Source organism: Schistocerca piceifrons, chromosome 5, assembly GCF_021461385.2.
Source record: "Schistocerca piceifrons isolate TAMUIC-IGC-003096 chromosome 5, iqSchPice1.1, whole genome shotgun sequence".
NCBI classification, from domain to species: Eukaryota; Metazoa; Arthropoda; class Insecta; order Orthoptera; family Acrididae; genus Schistocerca; species Schistocerca piceifrons.
In genome coordinates, this window is record NC_060142.1 from 603,768,915 (window position 1) to 603,792,886 (window position 23,972).

General features: G+C 41.9%; 1 protein-coding gene and 1 non-coding gene across 2 annotated transcripts in view; both read right to left on the bottom strand.

Annotated features, from left to right (window-relative positions):
- The window catches only part of LOC124799162 (odorant receptor coreceptor-like), a 110,012-nt gene that overhangs the window by 60,963 nt on the left and 25,077 nt on the right, over positions 1-23,972 (bottom strand). The window contains exons 3-4 of the mRNA XM_047262701.1: positions 14,728-15,118; positions 12,317-12,413 (exon numbers count right to left, since the gene is read on the bottom strand). Of these exons, the coding sequence (XP_047118657.1) occupies positions 12,317-12,413; positions 14,728-15,118 (488 nt within the window). The remainder of the gene's footprint in view (positions 1-12,316; positions 12,414-14,727; positions 15,119-23,972) is intronic.
- On the bottom strand, positions 15,498-15,572 carry Trnas-cga. The gene has a single exon. It is a non-coding gene; the product is annotated as a tRNA-Ser (tRNA).

Consider the following 23,972-nt stretch of genomic DNA (forward strand, 5'->3'; position numbering starts at 1 on the left):
AAGCTGTGAGTACCGGGCGTGAGTCGTGCTTCGGTAGCTCAGTTGGTAGAGCACTTGCCCGCGAAAGGCAAAGGTCCCGAGTTCGAGTCTCGGTCGGGCACACAGTTTTAATCTGCCAGGAAGTTTCATTTGGATAACACTTCCTGTAGTTTTATACGTTCATGTACACTGAGAGCTGTAGCTTCACTTATCTTATGATCAAGCAATGTTTTCAAGTCCATTAGCTCTGTGTCAGATGAGTGTGTTTGCATGTCTTGAATGTCATTGTCAAGTACTAACTGAACCTTGTACCCTGTACAGTGTTTGTCATGCTTTAGAGTTCTCCTGTCCAAATCAATAATAATTACACTGCCTTTATCATTTAAAATACATTTACCTTTGGAGAAGTCTATAATGCAGTCCTTCTCGCTCATAATATCTATTCCTAATATGCAATTTGTCACAAGGTTTTGTACAACCTGGAATGGCCATTGTACGGTTCCATTACCTATTTTAACGTTTACAAAAACTTGCTTCGTAACCCTACATGACTTATTACCTAGTGCAGTAGTTATTTTACAGTTTTGGACAGGAAACTCAGGCACAGGTTCCAATTCACACATCTTTTTATAGAAATTAAAAGACAAAACGCTCACAGCTGCACCTGTATCTAGGATAATAGTAGTTGGAATCCCACCTACTACACCAGTAGTAGATGCTAAAACAATTTCATTTGTGTCTAAACGACATTGTGTACTGTCTTGTAAAAGTTCATCTGACATATTGTTATTGTGGTTGTATCTTATAAATAAAACAGGTAGTTTTTGTTTAGAATTACTCGGCATATCATTATTCAGTTGTTCAAGTGTGGTGTCAAATAACTGATTAACATTGAAGTCGCCCCCCAAGAATTCTTCAGCCACGACCTGGGGCAAAGTAGTGACTGTTTCTAGTTTGTTGGATTATCATTTGTACTAGGTACTGACACAGATTGAGGTTGTGCATCAGGTGTCATTTCTATTATATTCACATTCGGAAATTGCCTATTATGATCTCCAAACTTTTGCGGTTGTTGTTGCTGTTGCGCATTATAACTTACCTGTCGGTCGTAAGGTATGCTCCAATTTTGTCCTGGTGGCTGCTGTGGTAAAGCAGAGTTTGAATGAAAGTACTGATCGTTACGAGTCCAACCTTGATGCTGTCTTGGCTCGTAGTTATTATTATTTCTATTTCTGTTTGTGTTTTTGTTATTACCTTTGTATCCGTTGTTACCGTTGTAGTTATTACCGCGGTGCCTTTTGTATGGATTGCCGCATGAAATGTTATTACTGTTGTAACTATTGTTTGTATTGGAATACGCGTGTTGATTTTGATTTCCGTACTGAGACGGCATGTGAGTTTGCTGTTTTTGTTGTACCGCGTATCCAACTGTGGGCGCGCCAGAATTGTGTTGGCAAGCCTGCATGTTTTGCATACCACTAGTGTAAACATTGTGGCTGCTGTTTTGCCGCGCGAAGCGCTGATCTTCAAGTAACATGTCAACCGAATCTAAAGCTGTTAAAAAAATAATCTGAATCGTCATCCGGGATATGTAGAAGTTTTTCCTTAATGTTGAAAGGCAATTTGGCCTTCAACGCTCGGAGTATATCACGCGTTGCGACTGGTTCGTCTAAAAAATGTCCCATGTTCAAGTATTTTTCAAAATATCTGCGTAAGTTACCATTTTTACTGTTAAAAGTTTCAGGTTCTAAAATTTGTCTTCTGAGTCGCTCCTGGACGGATTGCGACCAGAATTTGTTCAGAAAAGCACGCTCAAACTCACTTTACGCGGTACATACGTCAGCTTGACTGTATGCCCAGACAGCTGCATCGCCTTGGATGTAACCGACAATATATGAAATCTTTTTCCGGTCACTCCAAGTGCGTGGAAATGCGTTACTAAAAGATTTAAGAAAAATCACCGGATGAATGGTTCGTTTTTCTGGGATAAAAATCTGAAATTGCCTGTGTTTCATTAAGCTTTCATCTTCCTTCGCATTGTGATATGGATTTATTCCACTGTAATTACTGGTATGTTCAGCTGGCGAGTAATTACGATAATGTTGCTGTGGTTTACCATGATAATAGCTTGTGTTTGTGTTTCCACATCGTGGTATGTGTTGTAGTCGTGGTGTGTTTTGTTCTTGTGTATTTGTCGTGTGCGGAATGTGTGTATCATACTCGAATGTATATTGGTTTCTGAACTGTACATTTTGACTGATATTTTCGTTACATTCAGACTGTAGTTGATCGGTGAATTGTCTCATGGGTGCAGTGACGGATTGTACTGCGTCACTGTCAGCTGTTTGTTATTAGTAATGTATTGCGCTACGGAGTCGTGCACAATTGTTGGTAAATTTTCACGTAAGCATCTATCAAAATGTTTGTCTTTGTTCTCAACCCAATCATGAAATTCTTTATTAATATTTTGAAAATGAGCTGTGGCATCTGATTGTAAGATGTCAGTCAGGTGTTGTTCAACATTGTCAAATTTATTCTGTGCGTCAGTAATTCGTTTTTCAAGATTGTCATGTACTGAAGGATATGTTTGAATTTGTTCAGTAAGAACTTCACACGTGACATTAAGGTTTTTTACTTGTGTCTGTAAAAGTGCTACGTCAGTTGTAGTCTTTTCTTGTCTCGTATTGAGCTGGGAAAATTTAGTACTGAGTTCGGTCATCTGTTTGGTCAGTGTGGCGTCTATAAGTTCCACACGCTTACATAAAGTGTCATTACCTATCTTGATTGCTATGAGATCAGATTTGATTTCGTCATTTTGTGTTTTTAACTGTTCATTTTGTGTCTCTAATTGTGCCTTTAAGGTTGCCATGTTTTCGGCGTTTTGTTTCATTAGCATTTGTAACATGTCGGCAATGTTTACCGTTTGCAAGGTCTCTGCCCCCGCCGCGTCATTAGGCGTGACGTCATGCATTAACATGGGCTCTGATTGAGATTTTGAAATTTTTATAGTGGACGGCCTATCGTCAAAATTTTCGTCAACACTTGCGTCAATGTTTGATGAATTGTCACTACCGGTCGCTGTCGTAAAGTCATTTTCTAACACTTGTCTCACGTCCGAGTCGGATTGCGTCTGAATAGTACGTCCTTGCTGTTCCATTTTTGCGTATTGTTTTCTAGTTATTACCATGCCACACGTGATATATGTTTCAAGAAAATTTTTGACACTGATTTTAAAATAAAATGTAGTTGAGCATGAATCGCTCGTAGCAACAATGGCTGTCTGTTAATTTAAAAATATAAACTGAATTTGAGATTATTGGTAATGGCTGCTGGCCATGTTACATGATATCATACAGAAGTCGGCCATATTGTACACTCGTGTATTGGTATTGTTGCATACGTTATTGTTTAGGGAAAAGTACTGAGAATGAAATTTATCACTGAAACTGTTATGCAGAAAAGAAACACTACAGAATTTACACTGAATTATACGTCTGGTCAAGCCTACCAATGCAAAGATGCTGCGTCTTACCTTATTTTGCTGGAAGTTTCATTGCGTCTTCCCGCAAAATTTCAGAATTGGAAAATATCTTCAGATTTTGTTATCTCTCATACATTGACGTCCAGGTCCAGAAAGTTGATTTTTTACATGAAACAAAGAGAACAATGTAACAAATGACAAAATAACAAGTCCGACACGCAGTCGCCAATATAAAATAAATAAAATAAATAAAAAAAATATATTGTTATTTAAATATTAATTATTCTATCTGTATGATGGTGATTGTGATTGCAATTGTATTTGCTTATCTGGAACGTGGACGTTTAATTATTCGGTATCAGACGCTTGACAATGGCTTTTTCGTAAAGGCAATGTTACTCGTAGTTGACCGTGAAATAAAACTGAATAATCGGACTTCCTAATTAAATCGTTTCCAAAGACTGCTGCGGTAGGTGCGGACTCATAATCTAAATCTCAATATTACAATAATTTGCCAGCCATGCCAATACGTCGTACAGAGGTGATTATCTACTAAACATAAAAAAGTTACACAGTTAGTTAAATCAGATATATTCAATGAATAAGCCTACAGTTCATAATCCTACTTACTTTTATAAATATAAATTCTTTACAGAATCGAGTGCCTAGTGTGGTTGCAACTCGCAGTATTCTTCTATAACATGAAATATGGCGGTGTGCCAGACAATAAAAAAAAATACGTGCTTCTCGCACCACTTCAACCAGAGCTCTCTCTCTTTCTTAATCAAACATAAGAGTAACGTAATTGTGCTTTTGTTTTATCAGCGACACAGCGCTGCAGTTGTGTGCCATAGGCTTTATTTATTTGTCACTGATTATTTATTTAATTAATATTTCGCGTTTCCGAGAAAACTCACGCTCGGCATGCAAATGTGCCTTTATAAGCATTAGTTAAAATAAAATTTAATAGATGTACTAATATAGATATTTTATGCCTACAGATCCAGTAAATAATAATTTTATGATCTACTTCCAAAAAAACGAGGGAGCACAAAAAGACATTTCCCTTCACAGGAACTGCATACATAATTTTTTTCGATGACTGGGTAACTTGTTTAGTAGTGTAAGTTAAGGTGATGCATCACTCTAGTGTTAAGATCTGACATAGGTATTATACTTTTCATATCTTTACTGTAATTTTTTTTTTTGCTTGAGCTTTGTCATGTTTAGATTGAACTTATTGCATTTGCTGCTTCTGTTTGCCAGGCACAGTGCTACTAAATTTCACTTTGTATTACTCCATTAAGCCAGTTTCACTACTGATTTATTTTTCTTGTTGCTGCACATTGGCTCATATTAGTTGTAATGTTGCATTTGCTTTGTTAATTTAGATATACTGCTGCTTGCTTTGCCAATTTGCATTTTTTTTGTCATTGCTGTTTGTGTTAATGGTTTTGTACTGCTGCATTGCCTCGTCCCTTAGTTTAGCATCTGAGCTCGGTAGATTTAAGTTAGCTGAAGAGGTGGTTGACTATATTAGAGAGTGAGTTGTGATGAATTGGAAGTAATGCATTGACAAGGTATAAAAAAATGTGAAATAAGAGGAAACATCTGTGAAATGATGTTTTGGGTTGGACTGCAGTACCAATTGTCACACTGAAAACAAATTCTGGTCTTTCCTTTGTGTTATTCCACTATGTGTCTGTGTACCTTGTGTATTTGTGTTCTTCCGTTCTTTACGTGTTTATCTGATAAGACTTATGTTGTAGAATTTTTCTAATACTCAGCTACATTCACTGTGGTGAGGAATCCTATTGTCCTCAAACATAATTTGCATTTATAATATGTTATTTACTTTGTAAGGATGTTTAGACATTATTTATTCTGTTTTGTTTTGTTGCTTTGATGTTTCAAAAGTTATTCTGATCTTTTATGTATTTACTTATGTCATAATACCTGTACACTGATGTACATGTTATTTCGATTCTTTTGTAAATCCTGTATTACTACAAATGTTATCTGTGTTATTATGTTTTAATGATGTTTTCTGTATCTTTGTAATTGTATTCTCATGTTATAAAATTGTAATTGCCACCAGTTCATCAAATTAAGTAACTTCTAAGCATTCATTTGACTGCACATATTTCTGTTGGTCATAGTATATGCACAATATGTGAAAAAAAAGAGTACTGTTATTGCTCCAACGTGTGTTGATAATTCAGCAAGGGACTGGTTAACAGCATTTCTGGTTCTAAGGACATTACCAAAAAGTTTGTGAGTGTACAAGTGGTGGTTTATGGACTTGCTATATTGTTCGATGGTGGTTGTGCACCTTCACAGTCGCAACAGATGGCTGCTGGCCACCTCTACAAGGACTGAAGTGGGTCTGCAGCTTTGATCGCCCACCAGTACCATAATTTCTACAAGGACTGCAGTGGGTCTGCACCTATGGTGGCCCACCAATACCATAATCTCTACCAGAACTACAGTGGGTCTAGTCTGTGATGACCTACTTACCAATATTCTTCAAAATTTCGACTGACTCTGCTGTAGGTTTGCTCTGTTGTGGCCCATTATCTGTCTGTATGTCAGGAGTCAGCACTGTCTTTCCGTTGGGAGGACAACACTACTTCTTCTGTTATCTGTGTTATTATGTTTTAATGATGTTTTCTGTATCTTTGTAATTGTATTCTCATGTTATAAAATTGTAATTGCCACCAGTTCATCAAATTAAGTAACTTCTAAGCATTCATTTGACTGCACATATTTCTGTTGGTCATAGTATATGCACAATATGTGAAAAAAAAGAGTACTGTTATTACTCCAACGTGTGTTGATAATTCAGCAAGGGACTGGTTAACAGCATTTCTGGTTCTAAGGACATTACCAAAAAGTTTGTGAGTGTACAAGTGGTGGTTTATGGACTTGCTATATTGTTCGATGGTGGTTGTGCACCTTCACAGTCGCAACAGATGGCTGCTGGCCATCTCTACAAGGACTGAAGTGGGTCTGCAGCTTTGATCGCCCACCAGTACCATAATTTCTACAAGGACTGCAGTGGGTCTGCACCTATGGTGGCCCACCAATACCATAATCTCTACCAGAACTACAGTGGGTCTAGTCTGTGATGACCTACTTACCAATATTCTTCAAAATTTCGACTGACTCTGCTGTAGGTTTGCTCTGTTGTGGCCCATTATCTGTCTGTATGTCAGGAGTCAGCACTGTCTTTCCGTTGGGAGGACAACACTGCTTCTTCAAGACAGCATGGAAATCCACTGCTTCCATGTGCATTTCCTTTTATTGCTCAGACTTTGAGAAAAACACCGCAATTATACTGTGATGAATGATCAGGACTGTCTTTATGGACTGAGAGAAAATGTTAGCTTTTGACCAACATTGTATCAATAAGTGTGTGCATTTGATTTCTTTGTTACTGTAATTGTGAAAAAATTTTAACAAATATGTATTGGCCAGTGCCCTAAACAATTTGTAAATTTTTTTGTGGGGGGGGAGCATGGGGGCTATGTGAGTAGGCTGTTTAGGTTCTTATATTGGTAACGCCACCGCCACGTAGCGCTCTGTATGAAAATCACTGGCTGTGCTGTGTGCAGTCTGTGGCTGGTTGGCATTGTTGTAATATTCGCTATTGTAGTGTTGGGCAGTTGGCTGTTAACAGCGTGTAGCGTTGCGCAGTTGGATATGAGCCGCCAGCAGTGGTGGATGTGGGCAGAGAAATTTCGGAGTTTTTAGAGCGGATGATCTGGACGTGTGTCCATCAGAGACAGTAAATTTGTAAGACTGGATGTCGTGAACTGCTATATTTATTATGACTTTTGAACACTATTAAGGAAAATACATTGTTAGTTCTCTATCAAAATCTTTCATTTGCTAACTATGCTTATCAGTAGTTAGTGCCTTCAGTAGTTAGAATCTTTTATTTAGCTGGCAGTATTGGCGCTCGCTGTATTGCAGTAGTTCGAATAACGAAGATTTTTGTGAGGTAAGAATTCATGAAAGGTATACGTAATTGTTAGTCAGGGGCATTCTTTTGCAGGGATTACTGAAAGTCAGATTGCGTTGCGCTAAGAATATTGTGTGTCACTTTAGTGAATGTCTAAGTACGTTCAGTTTTGCTCAGTTGTTTGAAAATCAAATAATGTAAGAGGTTTATCAGCACAGTAATTCATTAATTTTTCCAAGGGGACGTTTCAAAACTTGTACTACTGTGGTAGGTGTGGGCATCGTATCTATGTTGGCAACAATAATGCGATCACTATGCTGTTTGTAGTAGCTTACCCGCATTCCTATTTTCCTATTCTTTATTAAACCTCCTCGTGCATCACCCCTATTTGATTTCGTATTAATAACACTGTAATCACCTGACCAGAAGTCTTGTTCCTCGTGCCACCGATCTCCACTGTGTCTCACTATATCTAACATTAACCTATCTATTTCTCTTTTTAAATTTTCTAACCAACCTGCCTGATTAAAGGATCTGACATTCCACGCTCCAATCCGTAGAACGCCAGTTTTCTTTCTCCTGATAACAATGTCCTTCTGAGTAGTCCCCGCCCGGAGATCCAAACGGGGCAATATTTTACCTCCGGAATATTTTACCCAAGAGCACGCCATCATCATTTGCCCATACAGCAAAGCACCATGCCCTTGGCAAAAATTATGGCTGTAGTTTTTATTTGCTTTCAGCCCTTCGCAGTACCAGCACATTAAGGCCGTTTTGGTTAGTGTTACAAGGCCATATCAGTCAATCATCCAGACTGTTGCCCTGCAATTACTGAAAAGCCTGCTGCTCTCTTCAGGAACCACACGTTTGTCTTGCCTCTCAACAGATATCCCTCAGGTATCTGTTGAAAAGAGAATCTGAAGAAAAGGTTCAAATTTCAGTACATAGAGTAAAATTGCCGCTAAATATGGAATGAGAATGTAGGCGGGTAAAACAAAAGCTATGTCATTTCAAGGACTGAAAGCCACAAAAGCAAAAATTCTTATAGATGGACTAATTATTGTACAAGTAAGACAGTTTGTATATTTAGGATGTAGTTTCATTAAATTAGATGATGCAGAGCTATAGTTGGCCAGATTCAGGCAGTTTTGCGGAACTATATAACGTGTATTAAAACATAACATCCAGAAAGAAACAATAATTAATCGCTGCAAAGTAATAGCGTTGTCTTTTCTGCTGTATTCCAGGGAATGTTCAACCATAATATCTGATCAGTTACGACGAATCTAATCATCAGAGATGAGGTCCCTCTACTTTGTGGCATGATACTCATGGTTTGACCATAAAAGAAATACCGATTTTGGACAAAAACTAAATTTTAAGGGTATTGCAAATATAATTAAAAAATACCATCTGAACTGAATAGACCATGTCCAACGTATATATTATGATGGGGTAACTAAAGCTATAATGCAACGTAACAGAAGCGGCAAAAGAACGTTGGATGACTAATGAGGAGATGGCGTGAACAATTCTTAGGCGGAACAGGTCAAAAGGCCTAAACCATGAAGACGATAAAGATGACAAAGGCACAATGAAACAGGCTATAGGCATATCACGACACCTTCATGAAATATGAATATAAATTAATGGAGCCGGCCGCTGTGGCCGACCAGTTATAGGCGCTTGAGTCAGGAACCCAGCTGCTGCTGCGGTCGCAGGTTCGAATCCTGCCTCGGGCAGTTAGGTTTAAGTAGTTCTAACAAGGGAACCTCCCCATCACACCCCCCTCAGATTTAGTTATAAGTTGGCACAGTGGATAGGCCTTGATAAACTGAACACAGATCAATTGAGAAAACAGGAAGAAGTTGTGTGGAACTGTGAAAAAATAAGCAAAATATACAAACTGAGTAGTCCATGGGCCACATAGGCAACATCATGCACAATATGAACTCATGAGCGCCGTGGTCCCGTGGTAGCGTGAGCAGCTGCAGAATGAGAGGTCCTTGGTTCAAATCTTCTCTGGAGTGAAAATTTTACTTTATTTATATTTGCATCGTTATTATCTGCCCGTTCGTCCATTGACGTCTCTGTTCACTGTAATAAGTTTAGTGTCTGTGTTTTGCGACCGCATCGCAAAACCGTGCGATTAGTAGACGAAAGGACGTGCCTCTCCAATGGGCACCGAAAACATTTGATCGCAAGGTCATAGGTCAACCGATTCCTCCACAGGAAAACACACCTGATATATTCTGTACGACACTGGTGACGGCATGTGCACCACATGACAGAAATATGTTGTCGACCCACCTAACTAGTACACTTGGCGATTCTTCTACCTTGCCCGATTTAGGTTTTCTTGTGGATGTGATAATCACTCCCAAAAAAGTGATGAAAACATAAGAGTTTGTCACATAAACTGAAAATAAAAAATAAAAACTTTCACTCAATGGAAGATTTGAACCAAGGACCTTTCGCTCCGCAGCTGCTCACGTTACCACGAGACCATTGCGCTCCTGCGATCCTATTGTCCTTGATGTTGCATATGTTCCCATAAACTACTCAGTTTGTAAATTTTGCTTATTTTTTCACAGTTCCACACAAATTCTTCCTGTTTTCTCAATTGATCTGTGTTCAGTTTTTCAAGGCCTATCCACTGTGCCAACTTATAACTAAATCTGAGGGGGATGCGATGGGGAGGTTCCCTTGTAAGCCTAGGGAACTGATGACCTCAGATGATAATTCACATAGTGCTTAGAGCCATTTTTTCAATTACTGGAGAAAACGGGTGACATGCTCTCCTTGACAGCTGAAAAGAAACAGATGCTTTGCTGGACGGGAATAATCACAGGCAATGACAGACGACATGGGACACAATAAATACGTAACAGAGCTGGAGTGGAATATTTGTAGTGAAACATTGTACAGATTGCACCACATGGGAATGGAGGACTATAAACAAAGAATATTTGTGTTTGTCACAGGTCAGACTTGCAAGATAAAGGTCGAAATCTAACTTTTCCGTAAGGAATACGCCCTCCTCGAGCACTACTGCAAACCTTGCACCTGTTATTCATGCTAACCACCAGACTGTTGTGGAGGCCTTTGTGGATATTTTCTGACTCCCCTCTGAAGGAAGTTCTCAGTTCTTGCATGGTTCGGAGAGGAGGTGCTGACTGAGATGCACGTCAACGAAAAGCATCCCAGGTATACTCTATTGGGTTATGTCCGGGGAGAAGAGAGGCCATTCCATAAGTTGAATATCTTTACTTTCCAGGGCGACCGACACCTCAGTGGTCCTGTGGTGGCTGGTATTGTCGTCTGTAAAAGGAGAGTCGGAACCTATTGCTCCCCCGAAAGGACGTTCATTGTCCAGAATACTCTCCCAGCAGTAGCGCTGAGCTGTGACGATACCTCACGCGCAAAGATATGCAGCGGTGTTCGGTCACTGTGCATAATGCCTGCCCACGCCATAGCCCGTAGGCCATACCGATGACATTCAGGAACGTTCTGTCCCCCCTCTCTCCGCACTGAGTGGCCAGAATCACTTGCCTCAGTGGAACGGGGTTCGTCAGAGAATATCAGTCTGGACCACTGATGCTGACCGCAACCATCCTACACCAACGATTCATGGTTGATGCATTTAAAAGTCTTCGGAGCAAAGAAACCATCCTAATTTAAACACTGTAATATAGTTCTGGCAGAGAAACGTGTCCCGGTAGCAATTGCAAGGTCTGCATTTATCTGTCCAGTAGAGGTTACTTCTCGCCACTAGGCCTAAGTGCGTTTTTATCCTCTTGCGGTGTGGTGGTCAGTCGGCGACCACCGGTATGTTTTCGCAAAGCATTTCCACTTTCAGTGACTTTCTTCAACGCCGAGAAGACACTTTAGGACAAACCCATTTATGTGGTCACGGTAGTGACACTTCCACCGGCTTCGAGCCATTCAACAGCCTGTCTTCGATCATAAGCACTCTAATGATGACTTGCCGTATAACATGAAATTTCGCATTAATCGGTTTCATGCAAACCTTCGTCAAACAATGTACTGCATAAACTGTCGAATCCACACACAGCATTCGTGCGGAGGCTTCACTGCAGTGACACGTCCGGCTCACTACAGCTACTTTAACTGATCGGTTGTTCCGTGGGAATCACCGGTCGTTTCGTAGCAATTGTCAGTTGTTTCTCAAAAAGTGCCAGTTGTTCCTCAGTATTTGTCAAGGAGTATATTATACGTACTCGAACCGAGTTGGAACAACACGTATTGAGTCGTGACCACATGTCAGTAATCCGACGTAGACCATCACTTCACACTTGTTTACCTTCTGCCACTGGTCATATATCACGTCTCTCTCTCTGACGCACGCACATACACACACACACACACACACACACACACACACCATCACAGTACATGCAATCTACTCCAACAAACACGCCTCACTGAACTGCATCTACCTGTATTATTACGAACAGCGTGCCATTGTCATGATGTGATGAATCTGTTTTCATTAAAGAGTTCTTTGTTCGTTCTTCTGCTTTCTCAAAGCTGAGCCAAAGGCAAATGTCAAGGCCATCGGTCAGAACAGCAGCGGAAAACGATCCCAATTGCTAATGAGCTCTTATCTACGATCATTAGCATCCTTTCTCACACTATGGCAACGAATGGATAAAAAACACGAGCCTTCAAAGTTCTGGATCTGACGGTGGTTGTGTTTCAATTCGTTAGCGGAGGAAAGATGAAGAGTTGATTATATATCGCAGACGCAATTAACAGTACTAGTTAATGCATACTACTTTATGGCCGTACAAGTTAGTTGAGTTATCGTACACCTACTGAAGATATTATTCCTATGAGGAGACTGTTGAGTGTACAGGGTGAAGACTTACCGCTATGCCAAAGCCTGATAGGCAGATGATGACCATACTGCACATGAACTGTGCCAGCGCCACTGGACTCAGCACCTGCTGCAACACGTCGACGTACCTGTAGAATACACCAGTAATGGCACATAGTCATAAAATATTTGTTTCTTTTGTAATTTGTGATGACTACTTAGCACTAAATGTCTTCTTATTTAAGGGTGAATTTACGTCTAATATTTCTTTATTCGTCATTTGGTTTTGCTGCTCTTGCAGTAGCTGTGTTTGAAGATTCGGTAAAATACTGTAACAATGTTTCTTTATTACGAAGTCCTTTTCTGTTTACATGCAATGACCGGTAAGCGTTTGCAACAGACACTAGTGTGATAAACCAGATATTAGACGGTTAGTTAGTTACTTAATTAGTTAGTTAGTTGGTTGCATGTTCCATTGATCAATCGCACGGAACGGTAGCCGTTATGATGCGGAACGTGTCAAGTGCACAAGAAATGCACATATGGAACAAGATTTTTTAAATATATAATACAGAGTTAAAGATTAATATTTGTATTATCTACCCCAAACCCTTAAATGGCACAAATTGCTTATACTATATTTATAGATTTATTTATTCCTACTCAAGAATTCATCTATGGTATAGAAGGAGTCGTCAATGAGATATGACTTCTATTTATTTTTGAAGCTATTACTGCTGTCTATCAGATATTTTATTTCGTATCGTAATTCGTCGAAAATTTTTATAGCAGCATGTTTTACCCCTTCCTGTGCCAAAGATGGGTTGAGTAAAGGATAGTGTAAGTCTCTCTTTTTTCTGGTATTATAATCATGAATGTCACTGTTGTTTTTAAACTGGTCCATGTTGTAGACAACAAATTTCATTAGTGGGTAAATGAACTGTGAGGCTGTTGTAAGAATTCCCAATGTTTGAAAAAGATGCCTACAAAAAGTGCGACTATGAACCCCTCACATTAATCTAACCACTTTCTTTTGAACAGTGAATACTTTTTGTCTAAATGTTCCGTTACCCCAAAATGGTATACCGTATGACATCAGAGAGTGAAAGTATGCAAAGTACGTTAGCTTAGTAATTTCTATATCCTCATAATTGGCAATTATTCTGATTACAAAAGTTTCTGAACATAGTAGCTTTAGAAGATCCAAAATATGAATTTTCAAATTAAGGTTCTCATCTATATGTACACCCAGAAACTTAGTATGCCCTACCCTGTCTACTTACTTCTGTTTATGTGTTATGTTTATAGAAGGAACTGTACATTTTGCAGCAGAAAACTGGATGTACTGTGTTTCTACAAAGTTTAGAGCAAGCCCATTTGCGGAAAACGTATTAATGAATTTTCCAAAGACCTTATTTGTATCATTTTCAGTTAGAGTTTCTTTTACTGGATTAATAATGATGCAAGTAGTGTCAGTTCAGCTTCCTGTTTCAGCTAGGAAGGGAGGTCGTTCACATTTAATTGTCATGGGAGAGTTTTTCGAATCGTTTGCTTATAGCTTGTGTTACTTAACAGATTTATTAGGAAAATCAGTGACTTAGTATGGGAGAACTGCATATGGTAACGTGCTGAGAGAAAATAAATTGCAATTTAAGAAGTTAGCACGTATATGTAAAAATACTGCATGAGCTAAACTGCTAAAATAGCATTCAGATTGTACCTGAACTATTACTGTATTTCTTACAGTGGGATGAAAGTGGATAGTGTATATTATATTGGATAAAGGTAAATTATTGTTTCTGTAAGAATACAAGAATGTTAGATTAATATTTAAGAGTAAATAGTACCGAAACAGAACAAAATAAAACATAATATTGAAGTACACAAATAAAACTGGTATAAAGGTAGTGCAGACATTCAGAAGCAGCAGTTAGGTTAAATAATTCATGAAAAATCGAAATCAAAGTAACGGATGTCTGGGGATTCAGATTGGCCGAATAGTGCAATAGAATCAAACTCGTATCACTAATAACTGCTAGGAAAACCAAATAAACTATAAATGACTCTCGTAAAAGTTTGATATGTGGAATTGAATGAGCTAATTGAAACTGTGGCCATTGTGTGTGTGTGTGTGCGTGTATGTGTGTGTGTGTGTGTGTGTGTGTGTGTGTGTGTGTGTGTGTGTGAGCGACAGAGAGGGAGAGAGAGAGAGAGAGAGAGAGAGAGAGAGAGAGAGAGAGAGAACAGCAGACTGAATTGGGATACACTCAGCTGTAACTGATTTTAAATCACTTAACGCGGCTGGAGGCCAGAGATACCTTAATTAATAAATAATAAATTCCCGACATTAAATTATGGAATTTAATTATTTTGACAGTCGGGATACACAGTTCCAGAGCACAGTGTTTACAGGAACTCGAAACAGGTATTGTATGGGAAGGGAAACAACAAAAGAAGCCTTACCCTATGATGTTCTTGTGGTGCTTTATGCAGGCCACGAGCTCATGGTACAGCTCCTGCTCGCAGCCCTGGCCACAGAGGGCTTTGTGCCGGTCACCGCCACCTTCAAGGCGGCCTACGCACAGCTCCGCATCTGCCTGCGCCTCCGCGACCGCCGCCGCCGCCCCCACGCGCTCGGCGCGCCGGCCCAGCTGTTGCAGCGAGGCGCGTAGCACGTCTATCTGGCTGCAGATGTGGATGACGAGCGACATCAGGAACGTGTCGCACGCCAGGTGCGTCATGGTGAAGATGGCGCCGCACATCACTTGCAGCGTGAACGTGAACGCGTAGGCGGGGCCGGTCTGCACCTCCCACGGGTACAGTGCTATGATCGGGTACTGCGGCAGACGAAACTCTATTAAGCAAAGCATTTTTTAAGCACTGCATAAATCACATACTTAGAGACTTAAAACTTCCTGGCAGATTAAAACTGTGTGCCCGACCGAGACTCGAACTCGGGACCTTTGCCTTTCGCGGGCAAGTGCTCTACCAACTGAGCTAGCGAAGCACGACTCACGCCCGGTACTCACAGCTTTACTTCTGCCAGTATCTCGTCTCCTACCTTCCAAACTTTACAGAAGCTCTCCTGCGAACCATGCAGAACTAGCACTCCTGAAAGAAAGGATATAGCGGAGACATGGCTTAGCCACAGCCTGGGGGATGTTTCCAGAATGAGATTTTCACTCTGCAGCGGAGTGTGCGCTGATATGAAACTTCCTGGCAGATTAAAACTGTGTGCCCGACCGAGACTCGAACTCGGGACCTTTGCCTTTCGCGGGCAAGTGCTCTACCAACTGAGCTACCGAGACGAGATACTGGCAGAAGTAAAGCTGTGAGTACAGGGCGTGAGTCGTGCTTCGGTAGCTCAGTTGGTAGAGCACTTGCCCGCGAAAGGCAAAGGTCCCGAGTTCGAGTCTCGGTCGGGCACACAGTTTTAATCTGCCAGGAAGTATCATATCAGCGCACACTCCGCTGCAGAGTGAAAATCTCATTCTGGAAACATCCCCCAGGCTGTGGCTAAGCCATGTCTCCGCTATATCCTTTCTTTCAGGAGTGCTAGTTCTGCATGGTTCGCAGGAGAGCTTCTGTAAAGTTTGGAAGGTAGGAGACGAGATACTGGCAGAAGTAAAGCTGTGAGTACCGGGCGTGAGTCGTGCTTCGGTAGCTCAGTTGGTAGAGCACTTGCCCGCGAAAGGCAAAGGTCCCGAGTTCGAGTCTCGGTCGGGCACACAGTTTTAATCTGCCAGGAAGTTTCATATCAGCGCACACTCCGCTGCAGAGTGAAAATCTCATTCTGGAAACTTAGAGACTTGTTGAGGAAATGCTGGACGTTAAGTAAGAACGTTAGTGTTACGGCAGAAGAAAGAAGAGAGCCATTACGTGCCAAGTGGATCAGGTCGACGACACTATCTGCTGAGTAAGGAATAAGCATTCAGTAAAGGACGGTAAAACAAAGGAAACGAACCAGCATATTCGTTACCTAGTGAGACATATTGCGAGAAACTGTATGTGTTTCATTAGAGGACTTAGCGGGGGACCAACAGAACAGTTAACATCGTATTAAGGGAAAGTAGTGGAATAAGGAGGACGCATTTCGTGATCACGAACCGAGATTTGCGTCATAGCTTCACGCTAGCTCCAGTTACACTACTGGCCACTAAAATTGCTACACCACGAAGATGACGTTCTACAGACGCGAAATTTAACCGATAGGAAGAAGATGCTGTGATATGCAACTGATTAGCTTTTCAGAGCAATCACACAAGGTTGGCGCCGGTGGCGACACCTACAACGTGCTGACATGAGGAAGGTTTCCAACCGATTTCTCATATACAAACAGCAGCTAACCGGCGTTGCCTGGTGAAACATTGTTGTGATGCCTCGTGTAAGGAGGAGAAACGCGTACCATCACGTTTCCGACTTTTTTAAAGGTCGGATTCTAGCCTGTCGCGGTTGCGGTTTGTCGGATCGCGACACTGCTGCTCGCGTTGGTCGAGATCTAATGACTGTTTTCAGAATATGGAATTGATAGGCTCAGGGGGGTAACACAGAACGCCGTGCTGGATCACAACTGCCTCGTATCACTAACTGTCAAGATGACAGGTATCTTATCCGCATGTCTGTAACGGATCGTGCAGCCATGTCTCCAACCCTGTGTCAACAGATGGGGACGTTTGCTAGACAACAACCATCTGCACGAACAGTTCTACGACGTTTGCAGCAGCATGGACTATCAGCTCGGAGACCATGGCAGAGGTTACCCTTAGCGTAACATCACAGACAGGAGCGCCTGCGATGGTGTACTCAACGACGAACCTGGGTGCACGAATGGCAAAACGTCATTTTTTCGGATGAATCCAGGTTCTGTTTACAGCATCATGATGGTCGCATCCGTGTTTGGCGACATCGCGGTGAACGCACACTGGAGGCGTGTATTCGTCATCGTCATACTGGCGTATGACCCGGCGTGATGGTTTGGGATGCCATTGGTTACACGTCTCGTTCACCTCCTGCTCTCACTGAAGGCACTTTGAACAGTGGACGTTACATTTCAGATGTGTTACGACCCGTGGCTCTACGCTTCGTTCGATCCCAACGAAACCCTACATTTCAGCCGGATAATGCACGACCGCATGTTGCAGGTCCTGTACGGGCCTTTCTGGATACTGAAAATGTTCGACTGTTGCCCTGGCCAGCACATTTTCCAGATCTCTCACCAATTGAAAACGTCTGGTAAATGGTGGCCGAGCAACTGGCTCGTCACAATACGCCAGTCACTACTCCTGATGAACTGTGGTATCGTGTTGAAGCTGCATGGGCGGCTGTACCTGTGCGCGCCAGAGCTTGCTCTGTTTGACTCAATGCCCAGGCGTATCAATGCCATTATTACTGCTAGAGCTGGTTGTTCTGGGTACTGACTTCTCAGGATCTATGCACCCAAATTGCGTGAAAATGTAATCACATGTCAGTTTTAGTATAATGTATTTGTCCAATGAATACTCGTTTATCATCTGCATTTCTTCTTGGTTTAGCAATTTTAATGGCCAGTAGTGTAAATACGCCAGCACTCCATCTTTGTCTTAAGTTGACATCGATGGCGATCAGAGGAATAGCATTCGATTCCGTGATTAGGATACTGTAGTGAATCTATGTGCTAGATGCTCCAGCACAGCCTATGAATCAACCGATGTACTCCACATGATGGCCTTCACCATTTCTTGTTCACTGGCTACCACCCAATGATGGAAAATCTTACTGTATTCCGACAACACCACATCACAGAGTAAAGCCAGCAACATGGGTTCTTGGGATACACATTTCTCTTCAACACTCAGGCGCCTTCGGTTGCTGAAACCTGCAAGACGTAGGAAGGAGATAAACCGGACGCACGACTACCGATACCTGGTACATCGCGGATGGGTCATCAAGAGTCATCATAGAATCTGGCAAGAGACCAAGTAAATCTCACAGGCCGCGCGAGAACCACTGCGCCCCAACAGCCGCTTCCCTAATCGTCGATAGCCGGCGCGCCGCTAGGGTCATCTCCGGGACGAGCAAATGCTGAGCTTTCTCGATGGACGTCAGCTAGAATCCAACACACAGCTGAATTACGAACAGCTCAGGCTACTACAGAAGAAGGACGAGTTCTGAACGTTGTGAATAAATAAGTTCTAGTAACATTTTACTTGCGTTGATCCTTCACAGTTCCCCAACAACTATCCTTAATTCACACAGAGGTGTCTCCGCTCGGTCCTCTCTATCATTTACCGACAGCAGGACACACACACACACACACACACACACACACACACACACACACACACATGTAGCACGATATATAACAGTGCGCCCACCGTTGGTTCTTGTCGTTACTAAGGTACGTGCCTACTTCCGCTACACAGGTTTTAGCTAATTAGGTACAATAACCTTCATTGCTTATGTACTAGGTGATTTGGTCAACGGAGTTGTCATAATCGCCTGTATTGTAGCTTCGGTAACTTTAACCTTCTTCCTCTGATGTGGCAGTTGTGTTATTTGTTTGTATGTTTCTTGCGTCTCATGTCAGGTATATTTTGGCTTTCTTTTATGTATTTGTGTGCAGTGCCTTTGTGGTCCATTTCTTTCCACGCTCTTTCGTCCCTTATCATGTTGTAAAGCCATCGAATGTGTCTTCTAGTAGGCCGGCCAATGTGAGAAGCATGCAGTGAATTACGACGTGGTCTGTCGAACTTCTCTCCCCACAAGTACAATCTTGTGGTATAATTGCGTTGGTTCAGGATTGTGTCCAGACAGGAAGTGGACCATGCTTCTGTTTCGGTCGGTGAGGTATAAACTCTCTGGCCTTTATCACTGCTACCCGATTCCTATTGCTAGCTAGCCAACCGCCAGCTCCGTAAGTGACGTTTGTCTCAACATTTCTTCCCCTGTTGTAGTTACAGTGCTCATTATTCACATCCTAAGCGAATACTCTGCGACGCCATATCTGATGGTGCAGTCTATCGGATAGATACCCAAAATTATGCACAGGTGTGGTCATAAAATTCCTCGAGAGCCTGAGTGGTATTCTTCCCTGCCTTGACTGCTGCTCTATTAGCAGCAAAATTCAGGCAGTGCGAACATGCGCTGGCCGGAAAGGACACGATCGATTCAAACTTCACGCATTGATACAGGCGTAGTGTGACGTGTGATAATGTAAAGTGTTCATCATTTGCGACGGTTGTTTGTCTAATAGTCGTTCGGCGTTTTTCGAAACTATTTGTTTATAGTTACTTAAGATTAGTCGTTTCTCAGTGTATGCGCCAAGGTATCGTGTTGTTGTATTGTATGTTACGAAAATAGTGTCTGCGTTGATCATGGGGCTCCTTGGGATTAGTTCCTTTTTTTCATTGTGTAGACTCTTTTATTGGTAGCTATGTCCAATTAATTGGTTTTACACCAACTGTTCATTTGTTTTTTCACTTTGTTTCATTTACTTTCTTGGTGTTCCCTCGAGTCACCCGATGCTATCACCAGTAAATTGTCGGTATAAGCAACGATTCCATTGCTATGTTCGAGTCTATCAATTGTAGTAGAAGTCTTAAAGCAAAAACCCCAAATATTACCATACATATAAAGCCCTGTGGACATCGTTTAATTTTCTTTACAGCTTTGCCATTCCCCATATAACGCTGTGCCATTCTCTCTTTACAATAGTGAAGGAGACATAAAAACGCCGAAGTTGCATCAAATTCAGTTGGACGTGCGAAAACCGCAGGCTAGCATTGATTGTCAGCTTCAGATGTGATATTAATCCGGTATGCGACAAAGTATTTATGTACCCAGTTTTGAACTAAGTGAAGAGAACGCATGATCGTATCATCTGCTGACCTTATTATTTTAATTTTTATTTTGTTTTACTCGAAGCTAAACTGATGTTTAACAACACCCCTGTGTCTCTTGGGTGCCTATAGACAACTGCACAGGAGAGCCTCTTGGACATCGGCTAGTACATTCAGTATATATATTTTTCTATATGACATTTGGTGTGAAGGGTCCTTACCTGTCTGTTTCCGTGTTATCAGTTTTCCACATCGCAGGTATTTTACCAAACAGCAACACCTCGTTTAACACATCTGCAAGAAATCGTGAAATCTGTGGGGCAATTTCTTATACTACTCCTGTCAGGATGTCATCAGGACGTTGGGCTTTCCTCCTATGCAACTTTGCCATCCTCAGAGCGACCTCCACTCGCAAGAAAGGAAAAATGACTGTGTTGACGTTTATTTCTGTTCCATTTCCGTTTTAAGTTGTGCTTCTGTATGGTTAACTGCGTGCGTGTCGTCTGGGAGGAATTTGTGCAGACAATATTATGCTGTGCTTCTCCATAATGGAATCACAACGTGTGATAGTCCCACTGCGGGGAAACGTAGTGCGATCTTCACTTTTTCTGTTAGTCTATACGGCACTCCACCAGTGTCGTCTTAGAGTAGCGTTTCTATTCAGTCGTCCCAGTGTCGTCGTCTAGGTACTAGAAGTAGTACTTTGTATCTGAATTTAGTTTTCTCTATATACACTATGTGATCAAAAGTATCCTGACACCCGAAAACCGTACGTTTTTCATATTAGGTGCATTGTAATGCGACCTACTGCCAGGTACTCCATAACTCGTTATCACCGACCTCAGTAGTCATCATACATCGTGAGAGAGTAGAATAGGGGCTCCGCGGAACTCACGAACTTTGAACGTGGTCAGGTGATCCGGTGACACTTGTGTCATACGGCTATACGTGAGATTTCCACACTCCTGAACATCCCTAGGTTCACTGTTTCCGATCCGAAAGTGAAGTGAAACGTGAAGGGTCACGTACAGCACAAAAGCGTACAGGTCGACATCGTCTGTTGACTGACAGAGATCGCCGACAGCTGAAGAGGGCCGTAATGTGCAATAGGCAGACGTATGTCCACACCATCACACAGAAATTCCAAACTGCATCTGGATCCAGTGCAAGTACTATGACAGTTAGGCGGGAGGTGAGAGAACTTGAACTTGGATTTCATGGTCAAGCAACCGCTCATAAGCCACACATCACGCTGGTAAATGCCAAACGACGCCTCACTTGGTGTAAGGAGCGTAAACATCGGACGACTGACACAGTGTAAAAACGTTGTGTTCAGCGACAAATCACGTTACAAATGTGGCGATCCAATGGCAGGGTGTGGGTATGGCGAATGCCCGGTGAACGTCATCTGTCAGCATGTGTAGTGCCAACAGTAAAATTCAGAGGCGGTGGTGTTATGGTGTGGTCGTGATTTTCATGGAGAGGGCTTGCACGTCATGTTGTTTTGCGTGGCACTATCACAGCACAGGACTACACTGATGTTTTAAGCACCTTCTGGTTTCCCACTGACGAAGAGTAATTCGGGGATGGCGGTTGCATCTTTCATCACGATCGAGCACCTGTTCATAATGCACTGCCTGTGGCGGAGGGGTTACACGACATTAACATCCCTGTAATGGACTGGCCTGCACAAAGTTCAGACCTGTATCCTATAGAACCCCATGGACTTGTTTTAGAAAGCCGACTTCGTGCCAGGCCTCACCGACCGACATCGATACCTCGCTTCAGTGCAGCACTCCGTGAAGAATGGGCTGCCATTCCCCAAGAAAACTTCCAGCACTTGACTGAACGTTTGCCTGCGGGAGCGGAAGCTGTCATCAAGGTCAACACCATATTGAATTCCAGAATTACCGATGGAGGGCGCAACGAAATTGTAAATCATTTTCAGCCAGGTGTCCGGATACTTTTGATCACATAGTGTACGTTTCAGTATCGCCTCTCTGTCCCATTCTACTTTTGCCTTTTGGTATTGCTTTCGACCCTTCTAGTTAGTTTTCCTAATTTTATTAGCTCATGGTTGGTGTTATGTGGGACATCGCTACTGCATCAGTCTGTGATTTTTGAATTAGCTCTATGGTCTGGCTGATTTCAGTCAGTGCTTCCTTGTGTGGTCTGAAACGGGGCGTCTTCTATCGGTCTCTTTAGTTGTGCCCAGTCGGCCTTCATCAGATACAGTCTGTTATTCTGTCTGTTAACTGCAGTCTCTGTATGCATGGTGTTGTGGGAACCCTGAGTAAGTCCTTCCAATATTGTACAATTTTCTATCGATCTCGACTCACTGTAATTGCCCACTGCTGTGCTCCTTGTGAGGCCTACTCCCTTCAGTAATATGAGGGAGGCTGAGACTCTTTCCTTAATACATAGGTTTGATTCGTTTATGATGGCATTTGTAATTTGTCCCCTTACGTCAGTTGTTATAGCATGCCACAGCGCGGAGGGTGCGTTTATGTCTGCGCAGGTAATTCATAGCCCGTTAGCAGTGGAGCCTGCTATGCCTCGTTTTATCTGAGCATAGAGCCCTATTTCATGGCTGTGTTGGGCATGAAGTGTTACTACCACCCATGTCTCGGTTCTTAACATCAATTTCTACTGTCACAAAGCGACTAGTGGTCATTGTGTAATGGATGTCACATTTATGTCACAGTTGCCATGGTTGGTGACCTTCTGACATCACTCTGACGTGGGAGGGAGAAAGAGGTCGGTTTCCCCTGTTGTGTGGGGCTCTTAGCGACACGCCAGGTACTGAACAAGCCTTACCAGGGCACTGCCTAATTCTCTGCTTCAAAGCATGCTCCTCACTGCATTCAGTTGTGGAATATAGATGTACGTCTAATTGATAAATCAACAATTCACAATTAAGTGCCTGGCAGAGGGTTCCACGCAGCAATTTTAAGCTACTTCTCTACTGTTTCGCTCGCGAACTGCACGAGGGGAAAAAACAAACACTTAAATCTTTCCGTGCGAGCTCCGATTTCTCTTATTTTATCATACTAACCATTTCTCCCTACGTAGGCGGGTGCCAACAAAATATTTTCACGCTGTGAGGAGAAAGTTGGTGATTTGAATTTCATGAGCATAACCTGCCGCAGCACAAAACGCGTTTGTATAAATGACTGCGACCTCAATTCATGCATCATATCCTTTATACTCTCTCCCTTGTTTCGTGAAACTGCAAAAGAAGCTGTCTTTCGTTGAAATTTTTCGATGACATCTGTCCATCACATCTGCTTCGGATCCTATACCACACAGCAATACTAAAGAACAGGGAGACCAAGCGTAGTGTAAGTAGTCTCTTTAGTAGACTTGTTACATTTTCTGTTATGCCAATAAATCGCAGTCTATGCTTTGCTTTTTCCACAACATTATCTATGTGATCACTTCAATTTAAGTTATTCGTAACTGTAATCCCTAAGTACTCAAATAAATTTAGAGACTTTAGATTTATGTGATTTATCGTGCAACTGAAATTTAGCGGATTCCTTTTAGTGCTGAAGTGGATGACTTCACACTTTATATTATTGAATGTGTTTCCATTTTACGCGACAAGCAGATAATTGTTTAAATCATTCTGCAATTTCTTTTGATGATCTGATAACTTTACATGATATCATCGTCTTCAAACAATCTAGATAGAATCCCATGCTGTTTACGGAGAAAAAGTTCAAATGGCTCTAAGTTCTACGGGACTTAAGATCTGAGGTCATCAGTCCTCTAGACTTAGAACTACTTAAACCTAACTAATCTGAGGACATCACACACAACCGTGTCCGAGGCAGGACTCGAACCTGCGACCGTAGCAGCAGCGCGGTTCCGGACTGAAGTGCCTAGAAC